The 22,982-nt window shown below is 33.9% G+C and overlaps 2 protein-coding genes across 2 annotated transcripts; both read right to left on the reverse strand.

Moving 5' to 3' along the window:
* Positions 1 to 5,043: 5,043 nt before the first annotated feature.
* On the reverse strand, positions 5,044 to 11,332 carry LOC110459626 (dermatopontin-like). The gene is made up of 5 exons (XM_021511972.1): positions 11,226 to 11,332; positions 10,331 to 10,544; positions 8,903 to 9,034; positions 5,843 to 5,966; positions 5,044 to 5,203 (listed from the first exon to the last, which is right to left on the reverse strand). Exons 1-5 carry the CDS (start codon positions 11,238 to 11,240, stop codon positions 5,146 to 5,148), a joined length of 543 nt encoding a protein of 180 aa, XP_021367647.1. The 5' UTR covers positions 11,241 to 11,332; the 3' UTR covers positions 5,044 to 5,145.
* Positions 11,333 to 12,713: 1,381 nt separating this feature from the next.
* On the reverse strand, positions 12,714 to 22,580 carry LOC110459632. The gene is made up of 10 exons (XM_021511977.1): positions 22,496 to 22,580; positions 21,531 to 21,566; positions 20,533 to 20,615; positions 19,723 to 19,794; positions 19,143 to 19,275; positions 18,135 to 18,235; positions 15,860 to 15,931; positions 14,660 to 14,861; positions 13,670 to 13,864; positions 12,714 to 13,402 (listed from the first exon to the last, which is right to left on the reverse strand). The coding sequence occupies exons 1-10, from the start codon at positions 22,560 to 22,562 to the stop codon at positions 13,170 to 13,172; spliced, it is 1,194 nt and encodes a 397-aa protein (XP_021367652.1). The 5' UTR covers positions 22,563 to 22,580; the 3' UTR covers positions 12,714 to 13,169.
* Between the last annotated feature and the right edge of the window lie 402 nt (positions 22,581 to 22,982).

A 22,982-nucleotide genomic window follows, 5' to 3' on the forward strand; every position in this document is an offset into this window, starting at 1 on the left:
AACACAACTGTATTTATATATATACGTACAAGCAGTCACTGTTTGTTTATTGTTTGACACGTAGACTTTTTATTCCCTTTCAAACTCTGATTTCGTTAAACCGATACAATTTTAGGAAAAAAATGTGCAAATAAGGAAGTCTTGTTTTATACTAAAATTAGGTTGGTTATTTATGCATTGCTCACATATTATAATGTATGTAATCAAATGAAAACATCTTACATCATGTACTATACTAGTTGCCAATTAATATCTATGCTTTACAGTAATATGCCAAACAAATCAAGTTAAGTAGTAAAGGTGATATGAAGTCATGTTATGCTGTAACACTTCAAATTTTGCAAAATAATCTTTTACTTAATAAACTTGGAATTTGTAAAAGTTTTAGTTTTACGTAATTATTAACGATACAAAATATGGATTCCAAGGTTTCAAAAAGTATGATCTATCATCAAATTTACTGCACTAAGATGCCGTGAACAGTCCAGCCGTTATTAGTAATTATGACAATGTTTTAAAATATTTTGTTGTATCTATTGGTACTGAAAATAATGCACATGAGCCCTGACATTCAAAATAAGTATTTTCAAACATATATATATATATACAAATACACAGATACCTGCTCAAACAAGCAGACACAACACACTTTTAACTCACGAAAGGTGTATCATGGTTATATTCACTAATTTACGGATGTCTTAAACATACCTTATAACCCACAAGTGTCACACACGTGCTGTACATGGATAGCCGTGCTGAAATACTGTCCTGCACTGTACTTAAAATGTCCGTGAGACACAATCTAATTACCGTATTCCACAACTGGGATCCCACGAATATATTTAAATAGCCCGACTACGACCTTTTCGTCGTGTTTGTCGTACTACTAAAGAAGACAAACAATGGAGGTTTTGATAAGCTATATATATTTGAAGTTGGAGATTTTTAGTTGTTATGTGTACATGCAATGTAGAAGGCATTCATCTGAACTGTGAATCTCCGGACAACTGATTTACACAAAATATGGCTTTCTTATTCGTCCGTTAAGTGTATATCAAAAACACTCTGGAACCCTCATATACCCGTATACCGCGCGGTGTTACCCGAGCATGTCTAAACGTATTGTTTCAAGCTGACTGCAGACTTGCTATAGCCCATATGAGCATATTGCGTAGCTTCTAGTCAGGATGCGAAACCACACGCATGAGTAGAAAAGGGTTGTCTTCGTACGTAACTTGTTAAGTTTATGTTTATTTCATAGATGATTGATTAAATATTGTCATATGGATGTAATGAGTGCATTTAAAATTCTCTTCAAGATAAGTCATATGATTCAGGGAGATCGTTGCTTTTATTGAGGATATATTTTATTAGAACCTTTTTTAATGGTTTGTATATCCAGATAGCTGGTTGACTCTTCCAGATAAACACTATTTGTTTTAGCTGTCTTGGTTCCTGTTTTATGTTGACACTGCAATATATCGATCGAGATATTCCGGAGGAATCATATATAATAATAGAGCATGTTTTAGGACAATATTGGTAGTTAAATAGGGACGCGATCCCATACCCGTATATTGTACAGTGTTACCTGACCGTGTCTAAACGTATTGTTTAAAGCTGACGGTAGAATTGCTATTCCAAATGCGAGCATAGTGCGTAAGCTCTAGTCAGCTTAAGCACAATTTTATAAAAAAGATACTGTTGATCAATTTTGCAAAGAATATTTTTAAAAACAACTCGTGTGGCAAGTATAAGACATATTCGTTAATTATTGCAGGGTGCACAGCCACAACATAAGGAAACAATCAGGAATTGACATATTATATGTGGGTATTAAGTATGAGGTAAGCTAACAGATCACAATGATCAGCTACCATACACTCGGACGATATACATCTTTTTGTACTACACTTAAAATACAAAGCATTGTGTGCTTAGTTTTCAGAATGCACTATATATGTAACAGCAATATACTGGTTAAATGCACAAATATACCAACACGCGTTTTTCTTCTTCTTCTTCTTTGTTTTTTTGTCAATATTTAAGTAATTGACAAACTATCTGATAATTCTACTTTAGATATCGCATTATCATGATTTTTTAGGACTGAAAACTATTGACGACTTACATATATAAATTAGCGACATATCATCTTCCTTGGTCTGTTTTTATCGAAGCCTAACTAGCTTAACGACCCAATAACACACATGATCAAGATGTGGTTTTGTAACATGTCTTGAAATGTATCAATGGCTTTGTATTACCATTATTTCAGGCGATGATTAATTAATTATTTTTCATTTAATTTTAAGTTATTAAAGTCAATCTAAATAAAATGCATATGATCATATAGTTAAGCTTACAATGCTCTAACGAATAGGCTCAAAACATGCAGTAAATTCACCTTGGAATTTACTATGCCTAAAACCAGTCAACATTGGTAGCCTCGCTATCAAATTCTGTAAATTTGGACAAATTTCTTTTTCTATCGTCAATTTTTTTATAATCAGGAGTATTATTTTGCTCTCCTTTTTATAAAGTGTTCATGACGCATTGTTAGTTTTTTGTTCGTCAACAAATTACGGGTCATTGACTTTTAATAAAATCGTTCTATAGGGTAAACGAAGGGTTGATATTTTGTTCCCAAATTGATGAGTTCATGAAAGTCAAAGTTTGACTGCACGGTTTCCAGTAAATATTATACAATTATGGACTTCAGGTGAGGTATATCACTGATCTTTTAGACCAGGTCCGTAAATCAGGGATAGACCGAAACTGAAGTCCACAATTGTTTTATTATATGACATTTTACAATAAGATTAAAAAAAATCAAGTCATAAATACATGGATGGCATGGACGTTTTTGGAATCACAGAGTGAAGGACTTCAAATAAGAAATAGCATACACACAAATTTAATTTCAGATTCAATTCATGTGATATTTAATTTAAATAATATATTCACATAGTTCAGAATTTTATGAGATAATTCATTTTTAGTTGAATTCAGTAGTGTGATTGGTAACAGAATTACAGCCTGGCTGGGAAATTACCTATACCTATTTTTAGTAGCGGTTTGTAATACTTTTCTATTTAAAGGTCGAGGTCTGTAACACTTTTCTATTCATAGAACGAGGTCTGTAACATATTTACAGACTCGTCACATGACGTCGCTCCTCCAATCAGGGATGGGAATTATCACCAGTCATATAATATAGTGAGTTATATTCCCCGATATGTTATTGTTGACGTGAGTCAATGCACTGTTGACTTCACGTCATACTATTGCTGTGACTGGGGAATACATTCGTGTTTACACTAAGGGTCAAAGAAAAATCTTTCCTTTGGCCGAGAGTGGGGATATCTCTGTATTTGATTACCAATAATGGCAGACAGCTTGTATCGGCTAGTACATGTATTCTGAAATTGTCAACATCTGTTTTGTTTTGTTTGTCGCAATAATAGCTCTCAAGACCTAATGTTCCTTGTTTACCTGTTTGCGACGTTAGGTAAAGTTTCTTGTATTCTTAAGTGCTCATTGAATGTGTCATTGTATAGAAAAGGCTGTTTAAAGGAAACAATCCTCCGGTAAATTAAAACAATGTTTTTACTATCAAGATCGGTATAAACGCTGGGCCATTCTACAACACAAATACCGGCCGACAAACACTCTTTTATGTCGAATCATCGTTTTGAACAGGATGATACTTATGAGTCCTGAACGGTCAAAATGGTATTTCGATTCTTTTTTGATTTCTGCATCTACATTTTTATTTCAAATAGGTGCTTAATCGAATTTCAAGTGATTATTTCGCTTAACAAGGTTGATAACTCTACAGGTGGTGACAGTACCAGAGGTTGGACGTAGCCATGTAGCAGTAATTTATTGTGGTAGGGATTAAATACATAATATCTGCTGTAACCAAAACATGTTTATTTGTAACGTTATAAATGGTTTTGTAGGCACATTTTTTCTGCCCTCTACATGTATATGATTCAGAATACTTTCGACATGGATATTTCATTATTATCCTTTCAAATACAGGCTCCTACATTGAACGAGTTTAACAAATTAAATATGACATGGACATTCATTCTATTTACCACATAACATTCATAATTTAAAAAAAACCAGTACAAACACAATTATGTGATATCAGCTGAATCTCTGTAGTTAAAACAAGAGTACTCCGATAATAGTGAGGTCGTTCCGCAGTGAACAGTAATTCCTCACTCTCTCTCTCTCTCTCTCTCTCTCTCTCTCTCTCTCTCTCTCTCTCTCTCTCTCTCTCTCTCTTTTAGAATAATGAACAGTTTTAAATGCAATAAAAACAATAATAATAAAATATACATTTCAAATTCTTTTAAAATAACAGTAAATGTATCACGTGGTATTTTAACTAAACGAAGTACCTTTAGTGGCGTAGGAATATGTTCCCAATCACAGCACATTTGGGTTATATTACATGTGTCATACCAAATTTATCATATAGCCTTATGAACAAGTCAAATGGATTAGTCATGTGATAAAACTAACTGTGAGTCAAAAATTGGTGAAAGACTTCATTGTACAACGACAATCTCAATCTGCTTGGCTCTCGTTATCTACGATCTTTTCAAAAAGGCGCCTCATTGCATCGTATTTCTTGGTTTTTTTTTTTTTTTTTTTTTTTTTTTTTTTTTTTTTTTTTTTTTTTTTTTTTTTTTTTTTTTTTTTTTTTTTTTTTTTTTTTTTTTTTTTTTTTTTTTTTTTTTTTTTTTTTTTTTTTTTTTTTTTTTTTTTTTTTTTTTTTTTTTTTTTTTTTTTTTTTTTTTTTTTTTTTTTTTTTTTTTTTTTTTTTTTTTTTTTTTTTTTTTTTTTTTTTTTTTTTTTTTTTTTTTTTTTTTTTTTTTTTTTTTTTTTTTTTTTTTTTTTTTTTTTTTTTTTTTTTTTTTTTTTTTTTTTTTTTTTTTTTTTTTAATAAAAATCAACATTCTTTATTGTGCAGTTCGGCCATATGATATGTCTATTATAACAACTTAAAATGTGACAACTAAAATATTTTGTGTGTGTTTTAAACACATATTTAATGAGGAGTATGCGTACAAATATGGCACGTGTCATGTTATTGCGTTCCCAAAGTAATAGTGGACTACATTTCTACTTTTTAAGTCCTCCTTCCACAAAGTGGCAAACTTCAAAGGCAAATATGCGGTCTCTGAAAAAATAATTAACGAGCTTCAGCAATGTAGTGCAGACAGGTCATTAAATGTCAATGATGTAACAATATATTTATATATTTATTTTTATAGGGCAAAGAAGTAATTCAAACAGTGTGGGCAAGTTTAGGTTGTCAAATTTTCGGAGCGATCCGCTCCTTTATCAAGACACAGTGAAATAGAACAGTTACATGTACATATACATCATATTACAAGAAGATAGAACTGATATACTATAATTGAAAAAATAGCTATTATATAAAACCAATAGTCTCCTAGGCAAAAGACAGCCGAAGGCAGCAATTAAGTTGAGAGCATTGCGGACAAGGAACGCTGATAGTCTAAATATCAGAACGCTCGCTGGCTTTGCTCTATAGCGAAAGTGCACTAAGACGGACGTCTATATTACTTCTTTGACCCATATATATTTATACAGTAATATCAGAATTAACAATCACGGATCAGTAAGTTAAAGACTGTTTATATTTCACGTAAAGTGATCCCAATGGTACAAGTTTTGTACAATAGGACAATCTCCCTTAGGCAGTCGGGGACTGTCGGCACTTTCCGTAAAGGATCTTGTTTACGGAATGTGCCGATAGCTCCCAATCGTTTCGGACGGGTTACCATTTACTTACTCAGAACCGTTGTCATGGATACTGTTTATTCCGTGAATAAGTTGTTCGTCGGGAACGTTATATGAAAGCGGTCCGTCGTATTGGTTGACATATCCGGTGAAGTGACATTTGTCTCTCCGGTGGCCTGTATAATAACACACAAAGTGATGTAAACATCTACTAACGTTGTCTTCAGTTCATTATCAGCACTGTAACCAGTACTGATATATTAAATACAGTCGAACCTCGTTATCTCGAACTCGTTTAACTCGAAGACCCCGTTTAACTCGAAGTGTTTCATCGGTCCCGGCCAAAACTCTTCTTAATCTTAGTAATAAAAACTCTGATAGTTCGAACTCTGAAAACTCGAATAACTCGGATATCTCGAAGTGAAATATCGGTCCCAACAACGTAAATCCTACATAAAAATATCGCTTACCTCGAAGTTTCTTAAGATTCACAAGTCGATCATATATTCTTTAATTATTTGATACATATTAGACGCAGTGCTACGGTAAACATCGTTCTCATAGAGCAGCTTACGCTCGGTCATAATTTCTTCGATTAAACTTATTGTATTAAAATGTGTTTGACTGTAAAAACACTTTGTTCAAATAAAGAAACAGACTTCATCAATGTAGATTAACAACAATTAGTACTCACTGCGAGCCCGTAAACAATTTGAATGGCATATTATTTACACCAAAGCTGCCGACACATTCTAACCGGTAAATGGGTCACTGTGTGCGGTCATGCGTAAATAAGCTCCACAGTAAAAATCACAACCTAGGACTGGTTCGTCGATTTATGTTTTTACAGGAGCTTGTATGGCAGTGACACTGATAATTAATTGAGGGATTATAGGAACAATACGATAATTATTATTGAGTACGTCGTGTTGAGGAGATGTCAAGTGTCATTGGGGTCTATAAATGTTGATATGTTTCCTGATTAACTCATACCCATTTCGGAATGTCGAAATCAACTGAGCAATCCAACGAAGGACCCGGCTCCACCGGGGGGATACTTGGATCAGTTGAAAGGGTGAAAACCGGCGTGAAGAGAAAGATTGTGTATTGTTTTCGCGTGTACTCATTAAAAACATCATTTACGTGTACGCTCCAATACCGTGATTTGTGTAAAGACCTGCGCACTTTCATTTCCGCTATCAGCATAGCGAGGTCGGAGACAGCATGTAAGTTTTACAGTAGACGTTCTTCCTGTTTGTATGTGTGGTTATTGTAACATTGATTTGTATCAATTAATTAATATGATTATGAATAAATTGTTATTTTTATTTTATATCGTTATCTTTTTGTCATTTATCGACTGTTTATATAAGTTGTTGATTTTTCCGACAGTCAACGTATTGATAGCCTCATATTTGACCAAACACTTTACCAAGCTTTATGCCAAACATATGAACTCGCTTAACTCGAATACTCGGATAACTCGAAGTTTTCCAGTGATCCCGTCGACTTCGAGATAACGAGGTTCGACTGTATATTAAAAAGAAAACAAGTTACTGTTTTGGCATGTTATTTGCATTGATGTGTTAAGCATTACCTATGCTTAGGTGTTTCCAACCTTGATAACAGGAATAGGAGTTTTTATGTTCACGTTGTTTCATTCGATAACTGAAGTCATTTTGGGCCACGAAACTGTTATAATAGACATTTAATGAAACAAGAAACATATATTTAAAAACTGCAAAAGTATGAATAACGATTAAATTGTAAAACAAAACCGCGACACCGTTTTTTTCCATACACCACTTCGTTTACCGCCAATATGTTTTAGTTTCTCCTTTTTCTCTAAATTCATTCACCCCTGAAGAGACATTTGAACGCTTCCATTTCAAAGGTTGGAATAGTTCATAATGGAATTTCAGGGGTGAATGAGTTAAAACTTTCCCCTCAATTTATCATCAAACTCCTGTATAACGAATGAATGCTAGCAGTATAACGAGATTGTATAGCACTTTTCTATTGAACGATATGTAGCATATAAGTGTTCATCATCACATGTCTAATGATAGAGAAACTTCACCTAACAAACTGTGACGCATTGTTTTAAGCGATGCATTCAATCAGAAAATGCCACACTGTACAAGGCTTATGACGAGCATGATAATAAAGCTGATACTCTTTTCGTACACGAGTGTTATATGCGCTGTCTCATCTACGTTCTGCATTAAGAGCCACATATACTTATAACTTATAAGTTTGCCTTAGACCACTGTTTATTCCGATAGCTTTTTAGACTAATTTGGAATTGTAACACAAGACTTAAAACTTGAAAATAATGTGGATAAGGTGCTGCTTAAGCAGGCCGTCTTTTTGCAAATCTTTAAGGGATAAACAGGGATCCAAATTGATATCAGATGACTAAAAATGGAAATCCTGTTGATTTGACAAAATGAGTATGCAACCCTGACTACAGGCTGCATAAAGTGATAACGTGATGGGTAATATTTGAAATAATATTAAGACCAAAAACGAAAATAAATCTTTCGAGTATGAAAAACGAAAATCTTACATTGATAGCTTAAGTGAGAAAATACGCTTGGCTGATACTTTGTCAACTGTGTTATCGAATTGATCTCTAAACCATAGAAATCATACAAAACATGTCTGCTTATATCAATAGATTACATATATTACCATTACCAACACGAGGATAGGCATTCAACGTCAATAACCGCAAAATAAACAAGAACTAATTGTAATGGGGGACCATTAAAGAAGTTCCCCAAACCCCCGCAGCTATGTTCGCAGTGCCAAAGTAGACTTGCATGTGAAATTTTAGCAAAATCTACCAACATTTAATTTGACCAATCGGAGGCCATGGCAGCCATTTTTGTTGACCGATCGGAAAATGAAAGATGAAAGGTCATTCGCACAACCCCTACTATGATGAACACTTGTGTAAAGTTTCATAATCTTTGTCTAATAGTTTTTGAGAAAAGTGTTGTTAACCTTTTACGAAGAAAGAAGAAGAAGAAGAAGAAGAAGAAGAAGAAGAAGAAACGGAATAAAACCAATAAGTCCCCCACTTCGTTTGTGGGACTGAACGACTTACCTCGGAGGGCACAACATTGGAAGGCCCAACGTCTGTCTTCAGGTCCGTTATTATGGATACTGCGGAAACCGTTGATGAATTCGTCTCCGGAGCACTCATACAGCACAGGTTTGTCGAAGTCATTTACATAGCCTAGAATTTAATTGAATATAATATAAAATCTACACAGTCCGACGTGTTATCTCGTTCTACCTAATGTGGTCCATGGCATGAATTTGGTTTGGTATTATGGTTTCGATGCTGTATGCTTCATATGACATTGTCAATAAGACATTGGTAGGTTTACACAAATTTGTTTACTTTAAAACAAGATATATCAACTTATAATATTCACTCTTGCTGGTCCGGATGGAAGCGCTCGTAGGGTATCATTGTGGGAGGAAACCTGATTACCCGCAAAATCCAACAAATCCAACAGGTCTGGTTGATGACGCATTACTTATTTACGTCCGATCGGGATATCGAACCCACGACACATTGGTGAACAGTGAATGCATTATACACTCTGCCAAACCTGAGCATGTGGTAGTACATGTACGGGCGAATAGAAAAGAACACCACTACAGCCTCATACAATTAAAAATGCAGGTATACAAAGGATCAAGAGGTTGGAAGCATTTTACGTATTTGTTATATTCAACTTTGGTACCAGTTCCTTCAGATAAGATAGGATCTGATGTTGACTTTATAGTGCTATCTCACTGAAATACCATGCCGAAGGCACCCAGCACAGCATTGTAATACATCATGCACATTTGACTGCCCGAATTATTACAATGAAGATATTGAACGATGATGATCAAGCATGCCTCAATGTGTGTTGTGTAAGCGTGTATGTGGGTTTGTGTGTCGGAGAAAAGGTATGTTGATGTATTTGCCTCCTTGTGATAGGGCGGATCTGATGCCGACTTTATCGTGCTATTTCACTGAAACACCATGCCAAAGGCGCCCAGCACAACATTCCGCCCGGTAACATTATACTGACAACGGGTGAAAAGCCAAGATTCTTCTCAAGATTTTATGTTTAAACCGTTGTTTCCGCATTATCAAATGTAAATATACATGTAAAACTCAACATATAAACAGTAACTTCATATAAACATCAATCTGTTCCTGCACATTAAGCCAAGAAGAATTGTAACAGGGAGTTTGCAATGCATGTAGCTATGGTCATATGTAGACGGGTACCCAGGGAGACAACGCGAAAGATAAAGGATAGAACGCTAAAAAGACACACATCGTAAGTGTTGCAATGGAAAAGTATATCAAGTAAGGTCATTTAACATCACCCATATTCAAGGTACAGAATGGAACCCAAAACTGCAGGGGGCACTTATACATAATGTAAGACAATATACAATGTGCTACCAAAGCTTATTCTTTTGTAAAACTGCAGGGAGAGTGACAGGGAAATACTATGTATAATACCTGACCAAACGCAGTTCATGACCTCATCCCGTGACGGCTGGCAACCAAACGACCATACTCTGTCTTCGGCTCTGTTGTCATGGTGACTAGCTAACTGGGTTAAAGATGAGTTCCCTTTACAGGAAAAGTCCATCGGTCCATCTAGAACATTCGCGTAGTCAACGAGAAAACCCGAGATGTTGCCAGCGAGGAGAGACGCAACTACTAACAATTCCTGATAAGAAAGGTAAGATAATTTTATCTGAAAGAGATACTAAATGTACATAATGTTTACATACTTTTTAGATGTTAAGTGGATAAAACGTATTCGTATATAATTGTGTGTAATTAGATTATTAATATTTGGAACTCAGTCATTTTCGGATCTCGTTCATTATAACAAAACATCTCATATAAGTAGAATACAAAATGAAGGCGTGTTGTTCTTGATACACTATCTATAAAAAATTATCAAATGGTTAAAGAAATAAAAGTTCAAAATGTTTTAATTTTATATTGAAGCAACTACAACATTTTGAGGGATAACTGTTTTGATTATTTTCAGGATTCAGAAACGAACAATGCTATTTTAACGACTTAAAATGTTCTGCGATATTTTTGTGGTTTGGATATCTCGATGACCAAAGGTTTTAACAAGGGTTGAATATAATTGAAGAGCTTTAAATAGTCTAAAAATGTACGGATCAAGAACGTATCTTACACACACAGAAGTTGAAGAACACTTTAAGACGCCACGTAGCACATTACCACGAATCATGTTTATAAATGTCAACCGACAAGATATTGACCTTGTTCAACTACAACTATTGTGTTTTATATACTAAGTTGTCAGACTTTAGCCGGTACACTATCTCGATGAAGCTAAATATTTAAAACTTTGATATCATATACTTACTGGTAATTTAGTCATGTCTGTCCACTAAACTGTTCGTAGTGTACTATGCCTATTGACAAGACGGAATTAAGGCTGACTTGTGGAGATAAGATATCAAGTAACGTCAGATATAGAATCGTGGTCACTGTCACAAATGACCTCTGCAGTATACAGTTTGTTTGTTTGAGGTTTAACGTCCTCGCAACAGATAAGGACAATTGTAAATGGGTGACCAGAATGACACCACATAAAGGAAAGAGCAGAAAAGTGAGAAAGAAAACCACAATATAGATAGCATTGTAGCAATGAAGACAGCAGACCAATTTTAGAAATTGTGGCAATGAAGAGCGCAGATCAATTTTAGAAATTGTAGCAATGAAGAGCGCAGATCAATTTTAGAAATTGTAGCAATGAAGACAACAGCTCAATATTACGTCATTCAATGTGTCTTAGCATATGACACAGAATACAACCCACGTTTTATACAGCGGTCCCATATTTATCCTCCTACGACATAGCATGCAGTGACACACAACAGGATTATGCTCGCTCTTGTAGGGGTTCAGGAGAAAGTAGACTGTTTCATGTTAATATTCTCATCGATATTGTATACTCACAGAATTTAAAAAAAAACTTCGATGTAGTTTGATAATTATTTGACCCATTCAGCTGGGCACACACTTTGTTTACATTAAATAGTTGGCTTGAATAATGACGTGTCAACGGAAAATTTCCGATACAAATATTCCTTTATCTAAGCATATACAACTGTGAAAACATTAATATATACAATTTATTTTACGAAAATACAATGTGTTATTCCACTTTCAGATCATTGTATAAACATGGAGACTGTTAGATAAAATTGAGTTATACACCACACGTGGTATATGACCTTCCAGAGTTTTGATTGATCGAGAAGATGAACTTTGACCGGTGCTACCTTTTTTTAACGCGCATTGTGCCACGTACTGTTTTGTTTAGGTCGTCTGCTGTCAACATGGTTGCTTTGCATGAAGACGGGTTCTTTAAGCGCCATCAAACGAATGACACAGAATTGCCGTTCCCCAGCACACATGTGGAATTAGTTGTCCGGCAATGTCGAACGCATCTCCTTACTATTTGGAGGACCTGTCTATGGTGGAAGTTTCACCATGAAAATCAACCATTCAACCGTCACTAAAAAAACGTCCCAGGCCATTGGTTAAAGACAGTGACAGCGATTCGACTAGTTCGCCTTCGTCGCTTGGCGGGACTCAGACTTCGTACTATATGCTTACGTGAAAATAGTCCGCGGTTAATTTATATTTAACTAAGTGAAATACTGCATACTTTAAATATTTATAAAAAAGACTCCAGCTGTTCCCGACTGAGATTATGATAGAAACAGATCACACGACTCGTGGTTGTTGAATATGGTATTTATTTCACTCTCTTTAGTTAATTTTCAAAATTTACAAACGGCTTTTGTGGAATCAAAACAGTTCTCGCGCCCATTGTTCAACATTAAGGGGAACCCAAATATAATCCAGCTTATGTCTTGTTTAGTTTGTACGCCAACATTCAGTACGAACAATCACAAACTATCTTTTCAATTCTGTCAAAATCTTAACTGGAAGTCGATGGCCAACAGTCGACATAACGTTCAGCACTGATAAGTATATCCAATTCCAGCGCTTTATTTGTTCTGCTTTCTCAAAGCCATGGTTTTTTTTTGTTTTTTTTTGTCTCAATCTGTGTAATGTGTGCATGCTTGTGTGTGTGTATGTTGGAGAAAGAGTGTATTGGTGTACCTGCCTCCTTGCGATGGTGCGCATCTGATGCCGACATTTTAGTGCTATCTGACTGAAATACCATGCCGTAGGCACCTAAAACGGTGTTCCACCCGATCACATGCCAAAAATCAGAAAAGATACTAGTGACATATCAATGCATGTTTATTACAATATAAGAAACAGGTATTTGTTAGTGTAGTTTAATTTCACAGATATATCGTTCAACACCGTCGATGTCAGCATTACTGCCCCAAAAATAATTCCCAACATACTGGCCGGGTAAGAAGATTAGGCCATAGGGCTGGGTATGGGGCAGGTCTGGCTCTCCGGGGCCCCAGTTGGTGAAGGTCAAACGGGTCCCATCAGGCTTCTGCCAATGACCATTCACGATATGGGCTCCGATATAGTATCCCCATATTGTGGCTGTTTAAATGATTAAGTGAATATTTAAGATACGTCTTATGGTATTATTTAACGCTACCAAAACATAATCCTATAGCGACCATACTGTAAGCTAGGATTTTTTCGCCGCAGTTTTAATTTCGCTTTTCGGCCGCCATAAACGGACAAATAAGCGCAAACATTACAGCGATATATGTTTTACTCTAAAAGTGCACAATTAAACATCTCGAACGAAATTAATCACTATTGAAAAATACGTTGTGAATGGAACAGACTGTAAGTACCCACCTGGTATTTCACCATTGGCTAGTTTTTGTTTAAGTTGACTGATTATGAAGTCATTTTCAGCTTTGTCATCAATAGCAACGAGATTACCTCCCCTTGCAATACATATTTGTTGGCCCTGGCTCCAATACTTCACTTCGGTGGAGAAATAATAGCAGGAATTCCGGAACTGTGAGGTAATTGGTGGACAGCGAGGAGCTATGAAGAAAGTATTGGTCATGTAATCAAATATATATATACATTAATCTTCGTGAAATACATAACAGACTTTCAATTTGTAATTGTGATAATGTCCTGTTGCAAAGATTTTAAACAGACAGTTATGTATTCATATACAGGGAACCTAACTGACAAAAAATCAGTAACTATGTTGATACTTTTCAAACAAGTAAATTACATGTTTAATCACACGATGACCCTAATTGAAGCAACGTCTTATTAATGATACAACTATAATATGTAATAGTATCATTAACCTTAAGAAGTTGCTTCAATCTCAATTATTGTATGATTGTAAATAATTAAAAAAATCCACAAAATATGGAACATAAGAGAAACAAATAATATTGAACATAATTCAAAGCAAAAACCACAATTAGTACTCTTATGATTAATAATAGTTATTTGAACAAAATTAACAGCTAAATTGCAAACCAGCGGTGTTAGTTGTTGTCGATATATGCAGGGATTCCAACAGATGGTTTCCATTATCAGATATGAGATAAAGACAAACGCTTATTCCATTGAAACTTTGCCAACAAAGCTCTTAAAGATTATAATTGTTTCATTAACAGTTAGAAGTTTAGTTAAATTCAAGTCCTTGAATAATTGATAATGATTCGAAATCCATTATATATCAACAAAGGAAAAAAATATCCCATATAAGCATAACCCATAGGAAAAGAACACTAATTACCTCCAGAATGAGTTTGGGATATGCAAAAAATCATTTGCACAATATTTTGAAATTATAAATGAAAATATTTTTCAAACCAGGGGTGGTCGTTGAAGCCGGAGCAGGAGTCGCTGTTACCGGGGCAACTGTAACTGCTGGGGTAGCTGCTGACGTCACTGCCGCCGGAGCAGATGTACTTTGAGCATGCGTCGAATTAAAACCGGAAATGCATAAATCATCCGTACAACAATGGACGGGTAAAGATCGCTTTCGCCCAACGAGTGAAATTCTGTTACAAATCTGTGGAAAAATAGATATTTAAAATACATTTTACTAGATCTTCAACAGACAATGTGAAAATTAATAGGCATTCTAATTGATTTATTTCAATGACAATATACTACTTGACAGATACGAAAGGGAACACATATCGGAGTAAATCATTATTGTGTTTCTAATACAGTATTCTCATCGATCGTGATTTATATCCACAAAGCAAATTTTCTTATAGGATTTTCATCGTTTCGTTTCAATTTTGCAATATAAACTCAGCAAAATAACCAAGTTTCAGATCGGGTATGTTTAGAGTAAACCTCCTCCTAACAGCTACGAGAACGGTGCCTACGTACAATGTAAACAATCGGGAATCAGTTTATATTGAATGTCACTAAAATATCACTACCTGGACAGACGGCAGTATGACACTCTACCTGGTCACAATATACTTAAAGTATGCTAACACATACTTTTCAAAGCTTAATTCATCCAGGGAATAATAAGTAACAACTGTTAGTGTATTTGCCTCCTTTCCATAGCGTGAATCTGATACCTACTTCAGAGTGCTACCTCATAAAATGCTGAACAAAAAGCAGGTACATGTGATAACAACAAAGTTAGTGGACAGAATCAGAAACCATCCTTGCTGAAGCAAAGCTCAACCGTAATTCCCAAAACGAGGTATTTCATAGAACAGCACAACGAAGTGGTATTTAAATACATAGGACAACTGGTTTTTTTCTCTCAAACATATTGAGATTCTTTCCATACCAAGATTATTCCACAAACAACATAACTCATAACACGATGTTGTATAAACCATTATAGATAGCATACCAACCAATATGCAACTGTGTGCATATATATTGAAAAACAATTCTGCGGAAAATTGCTAAACACTATCGTACAATGCAAGTTTGGAAATTCTAGGCACTGCTGCCTGTTTTCCAACAAAAACTTTTGCATTTATCGTAACGATTTCTGCTTTGCTATATATATATATATATGCTGTTTATACTCACGTCTACTGTCCCGCAGTAACTGTTGTAAACATGGTCATAAATAACGTCATAAGCGACTTGTACAAAGCATGCCTGTCCACGTCGTCGTCAATATTTAGAACACCACGGAGAGACGAAGATGAAAGAAAATAAAATCAGTGCACTAGATTAACGTTTCCATTTGACATTTAATATCAAAAGAGATTATGTTTTGGTGGATATGTCGTTGTATATAATATGAAAGCAGATATTCTTATTTAAATGTTTACTATTGGCCAAAAAACTTGTTCGAAACATTGAGATAAAGTCGAACAGGTAAAACAAGTCGCTATAGCAAAACACCCGAGATAGCCAATTAATTCATATGATCAGAAACATAATATTTGTGACTTTGATCACAATTGAACGTCCAAAAAAGGAAGTGATTGTACCTTCGATGCAAAATTTATATTACGTGAGACACATCTTAATCAAAATTCTTAATTCAAATGTTTGTATTTTCAGTAACAGAGCACTGTTTCAATTATAATAAGATATAAGACCAATTATATTAAGATATAAGACGTATCAATGGTTAGAAAATCGAGACGATAATATTTTTTATGATTACACATATCGATGTGATAGTTAGAATATAGAGACGATAGTGTTTTTTATGATTACACATAGCGATGTGATAGTTAGAATATAGACACAATAGTATTTTTTATGATTATACATATCGATGTGATAGTAAGAATATTGAGACGACAGTATTTTTTATGATTATACATATCGATGTGATACTTAGAATATAGAGACGATAGTAGTTTTTATTATTACACATATCGATGTTATACTTAGAATATAGAGACGATAGTGTTTTTTATGATTACACATAGCGATGTGATAGTTAGAATATAGAATCGATAGTAGTTTGTATGATTACACATATTAATGTGATAGTTAGAATATAGAATCGATAGTAGTTTGTATGATTACACATATTAATGTGATAGTTAGAATAAAGAGACGATAGTATTTTGTATGATTACACATATTAATGTGATAGTTAGAATATAGAGAGGATAGTAGTTTTTATGATTACACATATAGATGTGATAGTTAGAATATAGAATCGATAGTAGTTTGTATGATTACACATATTAATGTGATAGTTAGAATATAGAGAAGATAGTATTTTTTATGAGTACACATATCGATGTGATAATTAGAGTATAGAGACGATAGTATTGTTTATGATAACACATATCGATGAGATAATTAGAATATAGAGACGATATTAGTTTTTATGATTACAAATATCGATGTGATAGTTAGAATATAGAGAAGATAGTATTTTTTATGAGTACACATATCGATGTGATACTTAGAATATAGAGACGATTGTATTATTTATGATTACACATATAGATGTGATAGTTAGAATATAGAATCGATAGTAGTTTGTATGATTACACATATTAATGTGATAGTTAGAATATAGAATCGATAGTAGTTTGTATGATTACACATATCGATGGGGTAGTTAGAAAATAGAGACGCTAGTAGTTTTTATGATTACACATAGCGATGTGATAGTTAGAATAAAGAGACGATAGTATTTTGTATGATTACACATATTAATGTGATAGTTAGAATATAGAAACGATAGTAGTTTTTATGCTTACACATATCGATGTGGTAGTTAGAATATAGAGACGATATTAGTTTTTATGATTACAAATATCGATGTGATAATTAGAGTATAGAGACGATAGTATTTTGTATGATTACACATATTAATGTGATAGTTAGAATATAGACACAATAGTATTTTTTATGATTATACATATCGATGTGATACTTAGAATATAGAGACGATATTAGTTTTTATGATTACAAATATCGATGTGATAATTAGAGTATAGAGACGATAGTATTGTTTATGATTACACATATCGATGTGATAGTTAGAATATAGAGACAATAGTATTTTTTATGATAACACATATCGATGTGATAATTAGAATATAGAGACGATAGTATTTTGTATGATTACACATATTAATGTGATAGTTAGAATAAAGAGACGATAGTATTTTGTATGATTACACATATCGATGTGATAGTTAGAATATAGAGACGATAGCGTATTTTATGATTACACATATCGATAGAATAGAGAGACGATAGTGGTCTTTTATGATTTCATACATCGGTATGATGGTTAGAATATTGGAACGATTGTGATTTGTATGTAAAACTAATTTGCATGGAATTGCAAGTTTGTGACACGAAGGAAACACCCGCCTACCTGGTCCCGCCCACAAACTGCCACTTCGTTACAGGAACTATCTGTTTGTTGTTGTTTACAGTTGTAACAAATTGGGCCTCTGGATCCACGAGGAGGAAAACCTGCAAATAAAAGGCATTTTGATATACTATTAGGTATAATGAACTGTTTAATAAAACAACACAGCCATGTAAACCATGTGCGATTATAATCGAACCAACATAATTCAAAAAAAGGATACAATTCTAAATATACATTGTTTTAATCAATAACTTGTTGTATAACTTATCTGCTTAAACGTTAATTAAATTAAATTAGTTTGTCTATTTATTCGTTATAATTGTAATTATTTATGTATCATAGCAAACTGTTATTTTATATTTTTATGGAATCGATACTAGAAACATATAATTGTATGTCCAATATTGGCCTATGACCTTTTTAATGGATGCAACTATATAAGCATTTACTGTATACCAGAAAATCAGAAGGACTGAGCAGATTTAATCAATTATCGCGCTAACTTAATATGTTTAAACTACTTAAACAGGTATTTAAAACCAATTTCACACAAATCAGCTTAATATTTTTTATAACGTTAACAAAACGATAATAATAAAAACCGTTTAAAATGATAAACATTGTTCCGTTATCATTCATATATTTTTGTCAAACTATAATTTTGTCAAGAAATAAGTCAAAGTAAGTTTTCTCCACAAACCGTTTATTTATCAAGTGCTGAAAAATAAAGAAACGAATTTTAACCAACAAATGGTAAATAAAACGGTATAGTGAAAGTTGATTTGGTAAATACTGTTGCGAAATCTGTTGTTTGTGCGAGTACTGTCGAGGAAACAGTTGTTTTGATAGGTTCTTTCGAATAAACAGTTGTTTTGATAGGTTCTTTCGAGAAACCTGTTGTTTTGGTAGCTTCTTTCGAGTAACCTGTTGTTTTAGTAGGTTCTTTCGAGGAACCTGCTGTTTTGGTAAGTAAAGTTGAGGAATCTGTTGTTTTGAGCTGATCCCTACCCGGTTCTCCGCATCCTCCATAGTTACAATGATCAGTGTCACAGCATTCCTGACAAACCGGGATTTCCTGTCCAAAATTTGAACGTTCGACTAACGTCGAATCGACGTCACGTTTACCTAGCGTGTTACACATCTGCAACGTAAATAAAAACATTCACAGACACAACACACAATGACTATAATGAAACTTAAAACTATTCGATAAGACAACAGGATCTGAGGAGAAACCAAAATATACCGGATACTAGCGCAAATCCCCAACAAATAAACTCCATTTTTTCTGATACATAATGACTCATAAATACGTTAGCGGTTCTGTAAAAAAATATTATTTAAACAGATAAAACACATACAAGATCGCCCCATTACAATAAAAAGATACAGTTATTGATTTGAAGATCGTTATAAAATATGAAAAAAAAATGAAAACAAATTATCAAGACCTGACCGTTCCTTATTATAAGAATGTTTCTGTTGTCGATAACATCTTATTCTTAGTCCACATTTTGTAGACTAACAAGACACATATTAAACATTAGATAAGATTCATTCATTGAACCATCCAAAAGCAGATACTTACAAGTCTATCCCGGCAACCAGAAGTGAAAAATTCATGTCCGTCGACTGTCTCATATTTTCGTAAATAACATTCCTACAAAGTGAATAAAAACAAAAAATATGGTCAACAGGCACGAATATGTGTAACGTTATGTCTATTCCGTCTTTGCGTATTGCAGAGTTATCTTCTCTTGGGAGCAGGTATTGATTGTTACGTCATTGGTTTGTGTGAGAAAATTACGTCGTTTTCTCAAAAATTGATGACGTTACTCTCACAAACAAGTGACGTAACAATCAATACCTGCTCCCAAGAGAAGATAACTCTGCAATACGCAAAGACGGAATACACAATTGCAATAAACGGGACAAAAGGAACGTCAATCATAACATTTTGTCTTTGAATTAACGGTCGATGCCGTGTCTCTATGTGTGTAACGTAGTCAAGCAGTTTAGGTTAATGTAATTGCCCCCTTGCGAAAGCGTGGATCTGATGCCGACTTTAAAGTGCTGCCGCACTGCAATACCATGCCGTAAGCACACAGCAAAGCATCCAGCCCTTGTCACATTATACGGAGAACTAAATACATAATGCACTCATTTACAGAAAGGAACCTTACAAAGCTAAATTATTAAATAATTTTCTACGAAAATTCTGAGTAAAAATATTTAAGGTAAAACAGTCTTAAGAGCATAGCTACTAGCAGGCACAATGACCGTCATGAGATATACTTCAAGATAAATATAACACACTCTCTTTCATACACATAAGATACACTCTTATGTAATTGTGTGAAGCTTACTATAATTAAAATATTTGTAAATAAGTTGATACCTCGTGTTGACCACATTCAGCAATGTATGGGCAGTCACGTGGGTAAGCCATTCGATCACAAGTAAAACACTTCACGCCATCGGCTGGAATAGACAAGATAAACTCGAATAGGAAACAAAATAGAAACATAAATCGCATAGCAATAAGATAGAAAAATAACAATTCAAATTCAATGTCAAAAGGAAGAGACAACAAAAGAAACCGAGGAGACGACTCTTAAGTTTTTATTTCGTAGCAACAGGTAAGGTCAAAGCTCGCTGATGTTTGGTTGCTTAAATGTGCCATCTCATGTGGTGTCATGACATGTTTACGGTAGCATGGCATCCTGGTCAGTTATATAAATTATGATTCATAAAATGTATCCTTGGTGTCATACATGTACCTGTTGTGTATAGGATGACACTACATAAAGAAATTAAACGAAGAAAGAGAGAATACTGAAATATCGATGTGTTCCGTTTATCATCCCCAATTATAAGTAGGCTTAATTTTTGTCCCAAGGAAAGTTCAGCTTTTCTGATTTGTCCGTTTATCGTGGAAAATCACTTTTAAAAAGAAAGGTTTTCTTACACTACAAATAATTTTGATTGACTTACATGTAACAGGCCAAAATATGATACAAGTGAACATGCTTATTAGATGTTGTTGTCAAATAAAGAAATTACTATAAACCAAATTTATAAAAATAAAATAAAATGTAAAAGTGTATTTATTGATGAAATTATTTCCCTTATTATATGTGCAGAAGATAGCGCTGTTTTATTTTTTTTCCATAATGTAATGAAGAAATTAATGTAAATACGCCATTCAATTATGTACGTTACATTCAAGCAATTGTCAAAATATGGTTTATACAGTTTTGTAACAAATTTAAAATCTTATAAAACAAAATTGACTAAAAAAAAAGACTAAAGCAACACAAATAAAAAAAACAAAAACGCAAAATTTTGATATTTATGCATGTTTTTAAATCAATGGAAATGGTATTATTAACTTACCTCCCCTGAACACCACGCAGAGGCTAATAAGGACCCCTGAAACGAGTTTTTACTTCAATCAAAAAGGAATTAAGATGCTGCATGCTTACTTTTCTTGTTGATGAAAGCATCTTTATACATATATATGTAATAACAAAAATAATATCGAACCATCAGTTCACATATATAACATATGTAGATGCGACCATTTTGGTCATAAAGTGGAATACATTCATAAGATGTATTAATTAGGAGTGAAAACGATAAAAAACATTCAATATTCATTGTCACTTTAATTACAAAAATAAAGCAAATTATGCATTGATATGGAAAATAAAATGTAAATCATTAATATTTAGCGTTTCAATCGAGCGCCGAAAATAGAATATGCTGTATTTCAGACAGTTTTGTTGGTCCTTTTTAGCTTAACGTCCTCACAATACCTGTAATACATGTTTGCAGACCACAAAAAAGAAAGTGTAGACAGCAGTATCGACCCCACATCTTGCACTGGGGGCAGGAGCTTAATTAGGTGTTTTTTTCAACTTCCATATAAGAAATATTTGTCGCTTCTTACGACGTGCAATGTGTTATGGTAGGTTAATATTTTTTCTCCGAACCCGTAGAGCATTGTCAGGATATATTTTATTTGATTTTGACTGCAAGTCATACATTATATGTCCAGACAAATCAATAAATGTTTATCCGTTGTTTCAATATCCTTGCAGTGTAAGAATTCTATCTTTGAAAGAAAATCAATTTATACTAATGTTCGGTTGTTATTTTTATGCACTGTAATATGTATGATAAGATTTTTTTCTCAGTGTTCATATATACGGCTGAGGTTACATGAGCCACACGATACCATGATTCATAGTTTTAAAAGCCAGGCAGTTATAACAGTGAAGTCATGTTAAGAGTAAGAGGTGGACATCAAAATGTTCATAGAGGACAATATGATCATTGGAAAAATTAAAAAATCTTACCAATAGTTATTATGAACCCCATGCTGTTAGTACGAAGAGTGACCAAAGACATATCATAGCTGTTCATGTAGGCATTGAAAGTTGATCCGCTAGATAAGGCATAACTAAGAGGTCGCTCACTGTCCTATGAGGTCAGGTAGATAAACTAACAAATAGGTCAATGGTTACGCATGCTGCTTCGGTTTACAAATATCATGGCAGGATTGTAAGACAAATCTATTGATAAGCAGGTTAATACCGGATGTTATGCAGAATATTAAAATATAATTCCCCTTAAATCCATTTGTTACCTTGCGTATCGCCAAAATATTTAAGGTATCTTTTCTCATTTATTCTGACATGTTTTTGTGTATGTCTTCCTCAAGTTACCGCCAAGCTTCTTTACAACGCCAACATTTCACTGGACAAATACAGTAATTCACAAACTCAGCTTACACGTGTATTTTTCCCGTGTTTATAACATAAATATGTCTTGCTTGTTTCACGT

This window comes from Mizuhopecten yessoensis, unplaced genomic scaffold, assembly GCF_002113885.1.
Source record: "Mizuhopecten yessoensis strain PY_sf001 unplaced genomic scaffold, ASM211388v2 scaffold10157, whole genome shotgun sequence".
Classification (NCBI taxonomy): Eukaryota; Metazoa; Mollusca; class Bivalvia; order Pectinida; family Pectinidae; genus Mizuhopecten; species Mizuhopecten yessoensis.